This window comes from Ptychodera flava, chromosome 16 (genome assembly GCF_041260155.1).
Source record: "Ptychodera flava strain L36383 chromosome 16, AS_Pfla_20210202, whole genome shotgun sequence".
Taxonomy (NCBI): domain Eukaryota; kingdom Metazoa; phylum Hemichordata; class Enteropneusta; family Ptychoderidae; genus Ptychodera; species Ptychodera flava.
The window spans coordinates 4,958,057-4,972,398 of NC_091943.1; the positions used below are offsets into that span (position 1 = coordinate 4,958,057).

Below are 14,342 nucleotides of genomic sequence, written 5' to 3' on the forward strand. Positions count from 1 at the left end.
TAATTTGCCACTTTTTAGACTATATGGCACCAGCCCACTAATTCACTTCAGGGTTCGTTACCCACGAAGATAGTTCGGAAGAAAAATAGTGCAGACCTTGACGTTTTGATATCTGCATGGATGCTTGTTTAGTTTGAACTTTCACGTCAAGAATTTTTGTAAAGATATTTTTCTGCTTGAATCAAAATGCAGACTGTTGTGAATAATGGCTGAAGCATTTGGTGGTAATATGAGGAGCTCTAGGGCTAATAGAAATCATAACAATAAGCCTGAATTTTGTCAAAAACACCACTGAGGGCGCTATTTTCGTCGCTATCTCAAAATTTCCGTAGACTTGCCCACACGAAAAATTAATCAGTAGTCAAGCTGGCATTGACCTAACACCTGTTAAGAGGATTCGTGCCGCTGAATGTTTTAAAATAGGAAAATCGAGCTCAACGCTAATGTGGTGGCCTATGGGAAATTAATTAGTGGTCTTGTGCCATATAGTATACGGCACTTAAGTCGGGCAGACATGTTTATTTTTGATATTGATATAAGCAGCTCCGAGTCTGGTCAAACATGCTCCTGCTGGCATGTATATTTCTGACTTTATGACTTGGCCCATTAAATTCTCAATGTATAAAATCAAGGTACATATAGTACACCCTAATTATCTGGTTCAATGTGATCTTTGGAAAGGTAAATTGTTTACTTGACTGAGCTATTGTGGATGATTATCAATGTTTCATTTTTACCTTTCATCTTGGGTGACTCTTCTTTATCAGTTTTGACAGGACTCGGTGACGACACATCGGATAATCCATCTGGTACATCTGATACAGAGTCATCCAGCTGAAGGCAAAAGATGTCACAAATTTAACTGCAAAGAATATATTCTCCGTTTTCTAGTCTAGGTAGTAACAGGCAGGAAATGACATGAACTGCTGCTGAAGTATGCGTCATATTTTTTCATTTATGTATTATTATTATCATTCTCACTATTACTAAATGTTATTTACAGTCGATAACTTGCTTAGCCAATAAGGCTGACCTTCAGCAGTGTCAAAATGTGCATGGACATAGAAATATATCATGCACACCCTGAGATACATAAAATATGCACCGTAGATAATGAGTCGATGTCACTACATTTATAAATCTAGTGCTCAATGATACACTTTGAATTAATTAATACTTTTTCACTGAGCTGTAAGCTTTAAAAACAAAAGTTCATTATGCGTGGACACTGATGGACTGCTGGCTTAGATTCAGCTTTAAGTACTAAATTTGGAAGGTCATCCCAAGTGCAATCATGGACTTACACAAAAGCTAGATTTTAACATTTCTGGTGGATTTTTCAATAAAAGATGCTGTCTTACCCCAATACTGATATCATCATCACTTTTCAATCCATCGGCAGCTGTCTTGGTTCCTTTAACTCTTCCCCAGTATGCCTGTGCACTTTTCCTAATCCTGCTGATTTCTTGTTGTTGGTACAGGAGTAGTTTCCTTTCCTGACTGGCTGCCTTGTTAGCTGCTTTAAGTCTGTCAATCTCAGCCTTCAAATAGAAAATGTACACTGAGCATAAGAACACACAGAGGTAACATTTTGTACATAGAATTATATTCTGGGATTTAATTTCACTATTTTTACAGATAGATTAAATCTAAAGTCAAATGAATGTTAGTTAACGATGTATTCCATTGTTTCACGACCAAAAATCAGTGAATTCAAATCTAAGTGAAAATGCTTCATATATCACATTAATGAAATTAAATCCCCCTGAAAATGAATGATTTTACAGTATCAGATAAAGAAATAAACGTAAGTTTTAAAGTTCCCCTTTGAAAGAATCTCTCTTTCTTGTTCATTAGTGATTGGGGATTTTTCAATTTGAACAAGTCATCGTTGATGACACAGTCCCCACTTGTAAATGGGTGCTTTGATTACAGGTCCTCAGAGAGGATAGAATCCTCTACATTAGGTCTGTGATAAAAATACTTTTGAATAAATTCGCTTGATACATGTCTGAGTTGTAGTTCAGGACATGAAAAAATCGTAATAAAATGGCCACATGGTGGCCATAATGGATCGAATCACAAAACAAATCAATGTGCATATGTATGACATACGGTAGGTCAATGTCCTTGTACCAACTTTGATTAAAATTGGTTGAAATATGCCTGAGTTATGGCTTTGTACATGAAAAAATCATAACAAAACGGCCGCACAGCAGCCATATTCGATCGTATCACAAAACAAATTAACATGCATATGTATGACATTGGTCAATCTCCTTGTACCAACTTTGAATAAATTTGCTTGATACATGTCTGAGTTATGGTTCTGGACATGAAAAAACGTAATAAACTGGCCACACGGCGGCCATATTGGATCGTATCACAAAACAAGTCAATGTGCATGTGTATGACATAGGTTGATGTCCTTGTACCAACTTTGAATAAAATTGGTTGAGATATGCCTGAGTTATGGCTCTGTACATAAAAATCGTAACAAAATGGCCGCACGGCGGCCATATTGGATCGTATCACAAAAAAAATTGATGTGCATAGCTATGACATTGGTCAATGTCCTTGTACCAACTTTGAATAAAATCTGTAAAAACATGCCTGAGTTATGGCTCTGTACATAAAAAAATCGTAATAAAATGGCCGCCTGGCGGCCATATTGGATCGTATCACAAAACAAATTGATGTGCATATGTATGACATAGGTCAATGTCCTTGTACCAAGTTTGAATATAATCGGTTGAGATATGCCTGAGTTATGGCTCTGTACATGAAAAAATCGTAACAAAATGCCGCACGGCGGCCATATTGGATCGTATCACAAAAAGAATTGACGTGCATATTTATGACATTGGTCAATGTCCTTGTACCAACTTTGAATAAAACCAGTTGAAACATGCCTGAATTATGGCTCTGTACATGAAAAAATCGTAATAAAATGGCCGCCTGGCAGCCATATTGGATCGTATCACAAAACAAATCGACGTGCATCTGTATGACATATGAAGTAATCCTTGTACCAAGTTTGAATGAAATCGCTTCGGGCATCTCTGAGATATCTGCGTGAACGGACGGACGCACGCATGCACGGACGCACGCACGCACGGACACGACCAAACCTATAAGTTTAGTTTATTTTTAGTCCCCCCGGACGGTGTCCGTGGGGACTAAAAATGAGTTAATTTCACCAACTGTACAGAATTCACATGTAAACGGTTTCACATTCAAATCACAGAATTCAACTTATCAGCTGAGTCTCATTTCATTTCATAGATCAACTGTTACCTGTTCCTGTTTGAGTTTCATTAGTAATCCTCTCTGTTTCTTCCTGAGTGGGGGCATTGCTTCATCTGTTCCTTTATCTTTAAGTCTCCTACAAAAACACCAATCATTGTTGTTGCATCAGTGACAAAGCAAAGCACTGAGTTTTGACAAATATATCCTCCATACATCAAGTACACATAAATCTGTTTCATCAAGGTTAAAAAATGTGTTGGTGAAGTGTCAAGTCTCCTTGTTTGGTATTTTCAAAAATTCACATCTGTCCAAATCCCTACAGCTGACATAACAACTACCATACGGTATATATGTACCTTGCACTACTTATGCCCCTCATGATTACCATTGCGAAAGCCTGAATCACTATTAGTCTTTACCAAATTCAATAATATAGCCAGTGATAGGCTACGCTCATTTTATGCGTCTGTAGCCAGTTGAACGACGGGTAAGTAACTTAGCATCAATGTACACTCGAGGGATTTCTATACATAATTCAGATGCTAGAGTGGGTAATAATATTACACGATGTCTTGTTTTATGCCAATCATCGCATTCAAATTCACAGTGTTAGTAGTTCCTACAAAGCTTCTGTCTTGGTTTTACATGCTCTTTGAATTTTACCTCAAATACTATCAATCATAATGATCTCTATAATAAAACTTACTTCTTTTGATGTTCAATCCATGCCATCTCTGCTTTGGTTTTTTCTTTCAATGCCTTTTCTCGAAGCCTCAAGAGAGCAGCTTGGTGTTGAGCTCGGAGTTCCTCCTCTCTCATGTACTGTTTGACCATCTCAGCTGTGAATTTGTTGAATGATTCCTCAGCACTGAATGGTGAACTCAGATCTTCATTGGCCCACTGAAATTTTAGACGGTAAATTGTTAGAACTTCACAATCATGGCAAACCTGTATCTGGACCCTTCCCATTATATTCTCTTTGTAACGTTCTAACTACGCCTATGAAACTACTATATAAAGCTTATTCCACATTGTGGTGATGGAGAGTCGCCTCAGAAAGTACTGTATAAACTTTGGTAACACAGTGTTCAGACAATGTCATTTTGCCTGGATCAAAACTGGCTTTACAGCCAAGCACCTCAAGTTCCAACACAGAATTCGGTGGTGGCCCTGCTCCTTCACCAGACACAACAGACTGTACATTTTTGCACAACCTCATTTCCTATGAATATTCATGACCATGAAATGCACCTATTTGACCATTTGAACAGTATGGGATAAACACTGGAATCAAGGCAATAGAGCAACAAGGCATCTACTGGATGGACAATGCTGTATGGTTTGCACTGCATCTATGGGTGCAATGTGGGTACTTGTACATAATGTATTATGTGATGCAGTTATGTGGCATGACCAAACTCTGCCAGACTTTCTCATTTCACTCATCAACCCATCTACCACATAATGGGGCACAACCTATCAGAACTACTGAAGTTGTCTTCTTGCACCCCATGAAATACTGTAAATAAACGCAAACAGAAAATTCACCATCGAAAAAGTACAGATGAAATGCCTTTGGGTACAAACATGGAGATGACAACACCACATCATTATAAACTATATTCATCTCTACTTCACACAGATGACTGATGAATCAACAAGACAGAATTTTTTCTTTGTGTTTCCTTGGATACTACTGTGCCATGAAAAGGCTTTCATGATGTCAGCAATCACAATCTCAATATTTCCTGACTGAACTTGTTTGCTGAATCAGATGTAATAAACAATGGTGATGAAATAACAACTCTAGGCTTACCTTGCCAGAGTCATGAGTCAGTGGCATTTCATCCTGGGTATGCAGAGAAAACAATATTTTACTAGTTAATGACAATATCTAAACAATCAAGACAGTGTTGAACGGTTATGAGTTAAAATTGAATTCAGAGTCATTCATGTGAGTTTCATGTTTGTACATGTTTTTCACAAACTGAGAAACCAGTCAGGCAGTAGAATTCTCCTTCTCCAAACTCTTACAATGAGGACTGAAGTAATAGGCAATAACAAAGCAATGTCAACTTACGGATGAAGATGCATGATCTGACTGACTTCCATGTCTTCCCTTGGAAGTATGTAATCGATGACTTTCCGATGGAAGTAACATCCGGAATGATTTCTCATCAATCTCATCTTCTGTATGCGAATCAAACTGCATGGAATAGTCTTCTCCACTTCCTGTAGATTTATGCCATGGAGAAATCAATATTGATCAGAAGTGTCAAAAGGTTGTGACTAACAGAGTAAGAATTGGTACATTTTGTTTGTCAGGGAATGTGACCATCTCATAAGTTGTGGCAAATATGTGACAGCACAAATAAAATCACTCTCTGTTCATTCAGTTCATTACAATAGGATTACATGGAAAAACTAATTTATACTGTAATAGTAATATTTTAAATGACTTCTACAGTTTAGGTTTGAAAAGTAAAGAAGTATTTTCTTTACGTCAAATACCAACATTTGCAGTTTCCACTGCTACCATTTCAATTGAGTTCACCCCAAAATATCTGATTTCACCCAGTTACATCTATTAATCCATGATGAAAAACTAATGGATGCCGTCAAAGAGTTTCCCATCAATTTAAAATCACATGACAAATACCTTTGGTAATTTCTTCAGCAATGCTATCACTTTTAGAAGAGTCCTTGGCAACACTGATAGATGGATCAGTCTGGATTGATGAATCACCATTATTTTCTGAGTTTTCTCTGTCTACAGACACACCACTGATTGTCTTGATGGAACCATTACTAACACTCCTAGCTGTGTCCGCAGCCGTCTGCACTGATGATATTGTGCTAATGTCTTTATCACGTTGAGCCTGTGATGCATCCTCTGCTGTCTTCACACTTTCAGAAATGCTGATGTTTTTGTCTTTGGGTGGTGATCTATCTGAACGGTATTTGTCACTGTAACTTGGAGGTGAGCTGAAACACCAATATGTAGTACACAATCATTTACTGCAATGATATTTGCGACCTTTGATCTCTGGATATTAAAATTAGGGATACCGGTAATTTACAAAGCGGTAAAAATATATTCCAAATTAAAATTTCAAAACTGCTGAACAAATACTTATCAATATAGTTACAAGCTGAATCAACTGATGTTTTACTGCTTATTGTAAGATCTTGCAATCAACTGCCAACCATGTTAAATGACTTCATTTCTATATCATGGTGGAGTATCTGTATAGTTTAATGACATTTTTTTACTATTCTAGAGTCCTCCATACTGTAGGTGATGTGTTTGTCTTGTGTTGTGACACAATGCCTTGCAAAGACTACAGCTTTGCACAATCTTTTAGACTTGCACAGTGCAGGAAATGGTTTATTTTTAAGGTAGAATGCACCCCAGTGACAGATTAGGAAACGCTGTAATTTTCACAATACTTTTCTGGTCTACTGCCAGTATGGACTCATTTTAATGCCAGTGGAGTATGTGAGGTTTTTGCCTTCTTGTTTCCATGAAAGTGGAAAATTCAAGCTTTCCCAACAGACTTAATGCAGAGTAGAGTGGCCATTTTGAATTTCAAATATCATTAAATTTTAAGGAATTTGTATCTCTTATCCTTAATTTTCCAAGGTGAACCCTAATTTTCATTCTCAATTGAGAGAAAGAATGCTTTAAAGTTTCCTTGTTGAAAGCTTGAGAAAAAAATTAAAACCTATTTTGAGGCTCATACATTACATAATGAGAAGGCAAGGGAACACAGGATACTTACCTTTGTGAAGCATCCTTGGATTTGGATGAGTAATCAGTGAAGTCCGATGAATATTTGGATGTAGAGGGCGCTCTGCTATCTGTCCTGCTAGGACTACTACTTGTAGAATAGTCACTCAGTTGCTTGGCTCTGTCAATTAGAAAAATACTAGTAAACAAGAACTGATACATGAAATGAGATAAGTGTATAATGACAGGCCAACAGTGACTTTGTTCACTCTGCACAAAATCTACTTGAGGGAGTTAATGTTTTCTCCTGCAGTAATCTGAAAATTGAATCTTAGAACATACAGATAATGTGATTATGTCTTAAAGTTTGTAATAATACAACAAATCAACTGCCCTGATTTAAATGGTAGGTTTTGTTATGAAATATAGCACTGTAGGAACAACAATGCAATCTGGCAGCAAATCATTTTGATTTAATATTGTCCTTTTAGCACTTATCAGTATTGCTGTAGCTTGTGGTTTGGGCCCTTGGTTTATGGTTTGCACCTTACAAAATACAATTTTATCTTTCTTGAATGACTAGTCTTCAAAAGCATGTCTCCAAAATTGTGCTCAAAATATCACAGAAATATTTATTTTTTGCAGATTACTGTACAGTAAAGTAGAATGAGCCTCAGAGAAAGATATTCCGACTCTCAAACGTTTACAATGTTATTTTGGTCTACCACTTGTCGTGGTTCATTGTAAAGTTTATAGAGAAAATAAAGTTTTCATTGGCTTAGTTTTGTGAGAGCTGGTTATTTTATTTTCCCTAATAGAGATAATAAAGGGATGGCCGCAATTTTGAATTTAAAATATCAGGAAATATTAGGTAATCTCTTTCTCTAGTACCAAAATTTGCACAGTGACCCTCGATTTTCATTCTTCATTTTTTAAGAAAATGGTTGAAAGTTTGCTTGAGGAAAGTTTGAGCAAAATAAGTCTTTTGTTTTCCAGGCCTTAACTATCTTAATTATAGAAGTCTTCAAAATGGAGGCATAATCTATCACCCTTGTACTACGTAGTGTAAGTGAAACAGAAAATGTATTTCTTACTTTTTAGCTCTTATTTCTTTCCACTGTTCAATCTGTTGCTGACGTTGTCTTTCTAGAGCTGCAGTTACTGCGGCAGCTGCTGCGGCTGATGCTGTTTCTGCAGCTACTTTGGTTGGATCAAACTTCTGCATGGCTGCAACATGTTCCATAGAAGTGTGTCTTGCCTGTACAAACAGAATGTACAGTTAGACTAGGAGAAACACCAGGAGTGGCAGTAATAGCATGTTGTAGTTTTGGTCATAAACCAGTATGTATAGTAGTAGGATAGAGCATATAGGTGTAGGAATAGTAATTGTAGTACTAGTAGTTGCTATTGACATCGTTGTGGTTGAGGTGGTGGTAACAGATGTGTAGGAAATTGTTGTAGATCGATTAAACCAAAATCGTTATTTCACAAAAACCTGAAATTTCTTTTTTCAAAGGATATTGATTACAGATCACTGTCAGCCTTGGTAGGAAAATACCAACCTTGAATAAATAACCCAAATGTAAAGCTACACAACTCACATACAGTAAGTACAACAATACTATAAAATTGAGTTCTTTTTATATTCATTTTACCAACAGCAACTTTGTTGAAGTATGGTTGTGACACTTCATCATGAATTACATGTTTTTCAGTTTCGCAAAATTTTGGATTGTGGTTTGGACTGTGATCTGCTGGTGATCGGTTGCCATCATGAGAAGTAAAAGTCTATTATACAACACTGCTGCCCATACAGTACTGACCTCAGCGAGTTGTCTAGCAGCTTCTGCCGTTGCCATAGCTGCTTCAGCTTGTGACTGCATCAGTTTCTGTGCTGCATCATTCACGGAATCTGGTACATCTTTCCTCACACTAGCCATGGACTTCTCAGCTTGGGACGCAGCCTCTGCTGCTCTCTTACGAGCCTCTTCAAGTTGTCTGCTAGCCTCGTCAGCTTCTTGTTTGGCTTTCAATGACAGAAGTTGTAACTCTCTCTCATGGCTCTGTTGTCTGGCCTGTGTCAAAGTTCAAGGGTAAAAGGTTATAGAATGCCTAGGTTTTGTTTCAAAACCCTTTCAGTTGTGAAGAAATACCATGTTCTTATATTTCATCAAGAAGGCTAAAACAGAAGTGATAAATGTTCGTCTCTACCTTGCCACAAAATATAATGTTCATAAAAGGAAAAGCAGGCAGCCTACCTGTATGTGACAAATTTATGTAAAAGATGTATGTGACAAATTCTGCACCTAGATGTGTGATACGGTGACATACCCTTTCATAAAATTATAACAAATGAATAGATTTGTGCTGAGCTACACAACACTGCACTGAAGACATTTGATATGCAAAGTGTTTATCTCTTACCTTAAGGATCTGAGCCAGTGATACACTTTCTTGTTGAGCTAAAGACACCGCCCTGGCTCTCTCAACCTCTGTCAGCTGTCTCATCGATTCTTCCATTGATTCTAACAGGTTCAATTCTGCAGCCATTTTCAGTTCCAAAGCACTTGGTGCTAACCTAGGGGGCACATCAGAAACTGGCCTCCCTAGCCCATAGGGCACAGGCTGGAATGTCAAAGTAATACAGAGATGGTAAGGATCTGTTGTTACATCTATTATGCGAAGAAATCATATTTTTTAACGCAAAGTTTATTTAGAGTAACTGGAGAATAGTTTAAGTCTCTAGATCACATAGTACAGACTGATTACAAATGGTATGCATTCATTTGCCTTGCATCACACACTATATGAAGATCTGCTAACAGCATGACACTTTGCCAATTTTATAGCTATACATTGCAGTCTTTCTACACAACTCCTATTTGAAGATAAACCACATTAATAGCCTCACCCTATCTTTGAGACTTGGTATCACACTAATTTTTGCAAATTCAGATATCGTAAATAATTTAATAGATTAAACCCGGAATTAGAATGTGCAAACAAAAGAATGTGCACAAACGTGCATAGAAATACATGTATTTCTATATGTGTTTGTATACATGGGTTTGTTTGCACCACAATCACATGGTCTCTTGGGTGATCTGCGTCCTTTTATTCTGCAGTAGAAACATTGACAAAGACATGTTCAAAGTTTCCTTATTTAAAGAGCAGCCTTTGCCATGAAATGTAAGGTCTATTATTTTGTGGATACTATATAGATATACAAACCCTGTGAAATGTACAGTCTATTATTTTGTGGATACTGTACAGATATACAAACCCTGTGAAATTTACGGACTACTATTTTGAGAATACTGTACTGTGATATACTAACCCTGTGTACTCTTGTATCGTATTCTCCATCATCCTCATTGATGATTTCTTCCACAGGTTGGAATCCATTCACATAGTCTTTGGTTATGGGTGATTTTCTCAGAGTACTGCTAACTGGTGATTTCCGGTCAGATACCGGAGACCGTCGATCGGAAGATTCCCGGTTTGGTGGCGACCTCCTTTCACTGAGAGGCACCGGTGATTTCGTTCCGCTCACTGCCGGCGATTTGCTGCGTAATGATTTACTGTGACTGGATACCGTCCTTGGACTTGGTGTTCGTGTTCGTTTATTGGATGCTAACTGGTTTTCCTCTTCAGAACTGATAGAGTCAACGAAATATGACGGTGATTTTCAATTGTCAGATAGTTAATTTTGAAGGTTAGTTGATTAAAAGTTGCAGTGACTGTTGACAACATCATGTATCATCATATTTTGCTTTAAATAGACTATGTGGATGAAAAATCATGATTTACAGACAGGGCACATCAAAGCAATTTCCCAACATAATCTCACATACAAAATACTTGAATTTTCATGTGATTTTCACAATGACAGAGATTTTTACAAATGCCATACACATGAATCAGAGCTACTGAAAGTTTACTGAGGAAACAACACATATTTTACTGTGGAACATGAGAAGATGAATGAGCATTTAAAGGCGCCCTTCTCGATTCCAGGTTCTCGCATTAGCGAATGTGTCAATAGCCCATTAACAGTTTGTCATTCTTTTGTTTTCCATTGAATATTTCATCAAGTAAATAATATTTATATTAGATAAATCTGATAATTGAGTGGGGGCTTTAAGCATACAGCAAAGAAACTAATGGGTGGCTAGCTTTTAGAATCAGTTGATTGGGGAAGAGTTAGGTCAAAGACAAAACAACAACACACACCTTGAAAAGCTTTGTGAATATGACACCTCTTCCAGTGTATCTTCTCTTCGAGGACTTTTCTTCTCTGTTGACCTCCTGACACTTGTCTGACCTTTGTCCTTTGACCCTTTCTCACCGCTGAGACTTGCAGATTTCTTTGACTGATTGGATACACTGCCAGTAAAATCATCACTGTACGATGCAGCTTTGCTCAGAGACCGCTGGTAAGAACATGATAATTTTGAGTTAATATTATATTCTCAAATATTTATATTTATTATATTTGTCGATGTCAGACTTGACATTTTTGTTAAATTTGCTCTTCTTCTGAAAATACTTAACAATGATTTGTAACACAGTTTCAAATACAAACAAATTAAAACATTTGTTAAAGACCATTACTAAATATATATTTGTATATATTTCATAGCTTTATCATGACTCTGCAATTCCAAAATTAAGTCTCTGGTACACATGTAAAACACAGAATTTGACGATATGACTTTAGAGCACTGACTTCATAAAATTTCACAATATGTAGAACTTTCTTTTACATGTAAATGTCCTACTACAGTTGTAAGTTCACACATATTGAATGAGCAACACCTCTCCATCTATCTTACTTTTTCCTTTCACATGCAGCTTGTACATTGGTTGATGTCTCAAACACTGACAGTGACGACAGGGCATTTCAGACAATGACTAGCAGTCACTTGTAAAATAACATGTATTGTATCTGCTGTTCAATGCAAAGCTAAACAGGCACTTCAAAATTTACATTACCCTCCTATGAATAACATGTTGTTGCTGTTCTCGGTGAATTCTGGACGTAGCATACCTCAGAACATAATGCAATTTGTCAACCAGGTGCAGGTTTTGAGACAATCAGCAGAGTCCTCAATACTTACAACAGTTCTTTTGACTTAAATACAATTTACGTGAACATTCACTGATACGGTATTGGGCTGAAGAATATAAGGTGAAGAAGTTTCTACACAAGCTCACAGAGTTGAGAAACTTTGCATTTTACATGGTATGCAGATTAGTTGAGTTCACATGTCAGATACCAACCTGTGATGCTAGATGTGATCTTGGGACAGGACTAGTGACACCTTGATGACTTTGAGAGATACTGCCACCTGTGAAATCATCCTCATAGATGTATGCTTGACTCAGTGACTTGTCAGCTGGTGACGTACCAAGACTATCTGCTGAAATAAACAGGTACAGACACTTCAGTTGTTGGTGTAAATCTAAACCAGCCCTTTTCCTACTTTGATATATACAACTTGGCTATCTGAACACTTTGCTTATTTTTGGAAATCAATGAGTGATACTGGGTAAACCTTGTTACGAATTTCAAGACATGCACACTTCTTCAGTCAGATATCATTTACTGTGGCTGTTGAAACTCTTACAGCCAAGAATAAGTCACCAGAGATTACAAAATGAACTCCCCATGTACCACACTGGGTGGTTTGGTATGATGCTAGCTAGGTGTCAGGAACGCTATCAAAATGTCTGTTGCAAATTTCAGACAATTCAATCTTCGTTTACCTGCAAATCTCCTAGATGGATCTTTTGAGGCCTCTCCGTATCTCTTTGTGTAGATATCAATAACACTGTAACCATCAGCTTTAGGTTGGCCATAGGATGAACGTAAATAGTCTCTTCTATTCACAGAAGTTGGAAGCAGATCACGGTAGAGATCAGCATCAAGTAGTTTCTGATCTCTGTCAATGCCTTGGTGGTCCATTGGCGTGAAGAGTTCCTTGAACTGAAAACAAAGGAACAAACATTGTTGTCCCAGGATTATAATGGTTTCTGATTCTTGAAGTTGTACCTTGCAGATGGAGAACTTCACAAAGTCATGGAAATACACTTCCGTGCAGCAACCACAAGGTATACCTTCACCATAGAAATGGGGATGATGTCATCAAATCAGGTTTCAGTATGAATCAATGGATGCACTTTTGAACATACTTTCACATTCAGTTCATTACATACATTACTTTCACATGCAGTTAATACGCAGCATCATTTATGGTTTCCATAATTACAGAAATATATGTGGTGACAACAGGAGTTATGCTACACAAAATTACGTTTAACTTTTCATTGTAACTGAGTGCCTATAGTGTGTGAAGAACAGATATAATTCTAATCTGACAGTCACACAGACCGTGGTTAACAACGAATTCTCACCTGTGGTTTAAGATCAATGTCAAGGCTATGTTCTGTCAATGTTCTTTCACTGATGGAGTCATTATCTGAATGATACGGTGATTTGTCAAGTCCCATCGACAGTGACTGAAGTAAACAAGAACATGCATATTACCGCACTTCTAGCATGATACGAGCAAGAAATCACAGCCCAGTTTGATCAGACAAGTTGCCAATTTTCTAATATTAACAAAAGCGATCGTGCAAATGGTTACTTGTTTATATGAAATTAGCTGATTGGTAAATTCATTTCACGACAAGCACGTTCTTTACCTTGATAGGTCTATCTGCGTCTACGCCATGCATTCTGTCTCCCAGAGTAAAACCAGACGGTAGTTTCCACATTAATCCTTGTCTCACGTGATGGCCGCGGTAGGCTGCCTGGATCTTGGTGGCTGCTTCATCTTGCTTCTCCTGATCAGACGCAAGTCTAGCCTGAGATGATAAGTTTCCAACTCCTGTCAATGAAGCAAAGAATAAGACACTTGAACCCTGGTACATCCATGCTTACTGGAATGACTACTGCATGGAATGAGATGCATAAATAGCTTTACGAATCCACTATGTAAGTTACTGTTTAAGTTAGAATGCCTCGGGGACAGATGTTTGGACTCTCACATTTTTACAATTCTTTTCTGATCTATTACAATCATTTATCACATAGGGGCTCATGTTAAAGCTCTTGGAGTAAGAAAAATTTTGCCATCTTAGTTTTCCAAAATCAAAAATTTTATTTTTTTCCATATAGTTAGCACACAGATTGCTGTCCTTTTAAATCTTAACCATAGCTAAATGTTTGCTGATTTGTTTATCCAGTACCACACTTTGCACGGTGACCCGATTATTATTCTTGATTTGGTAGAGTATGGTTGAAAGTTTCATTCAGGAAAGTTAGAGTAAAACTTTAAGTCTTTCACTGTTGGTGCGC

At 37.3% G+C, this 14,342-nt stretch overlaps 1 protein-coding gene across 5 annotated transcripts in view; it reads right to left on the reverse strand.

The window, feature by feature from the left end:
* Window positions 1-14,342, reverse strand: part of LOC139152590 (centrosome-associated protein 350-like) — a 50,062-nt gene that overhangs the window by 11,394 nt on the left and 24,326 nt on the right. For 2 of the 5 annotated variants that reach the window (XM_070725830.1, XM_070725825.1), the window contains exons 18-34: window positions 13,688-13,872; window positions 13,397-13,501; window positions 12,749-12,968; window positions 12,263-12,402; window positions 11,213-11,412; window positions 10,317-10,635; window positions 9,404-9,604; window positions 8,803-9,054; window positions 8,074-8,237; window positions 7,032-7,160; window positions 5,909-6,234; window positions 5,330-5,481; window positions 5,066-5,098; window positions 3,956-4,149; window positions 3,298-3,385; window positions 1,362-1,541; window positions 738-834 (exon numbers count right to left, since the gene is read on the reverse strand). In XM_070725830.1, coding sequence (XP_070581931.1) covers window positions 738-834; window positions 1,362-1,541; window positions 3,298-3,385; window positions 3,956-4,149; window positions 5,066-5,098; window positions 5,330-5,481; window positions 5,909-6,234; window positions 7,032-7,160; window positions 8,074-8,237; window positions 8,803-9,054; window positions 9,404-9,604; window positions 10,317-10,635; window positions 11,213-11,412; window positions 12,263-12,402; window positions 12,749-12,968; window positions 13,397-13,501; window positions 13,688-13,872 — 2,985 coding nt within the window. The remainder of the gene's footprint in view (window positions 1-737; window positions 835-1,361; window positions 1,542-3,297; window positions 3,386-3,955; window positions 4,150-5,065; window positions 5,099-5,329; window positions 5,482-5,908; window positions 6,235-7,031; window positions 7,161-8,073; window positions 8,238-8,802; window positions 9,055-9,403; window positions 9,605-10,316; window positions 10,636-11,212; window positions 11,413-12,262; window positions 12,403-12,748; window positions 12,969-13,396; window positions 13,502-13,687; window positions 13,873-14,342) is intronic. The other 3 variants (XM_070725826.1, XM_070725829.1, XM_070725827.1) reach the window with 3 other exon arrangements.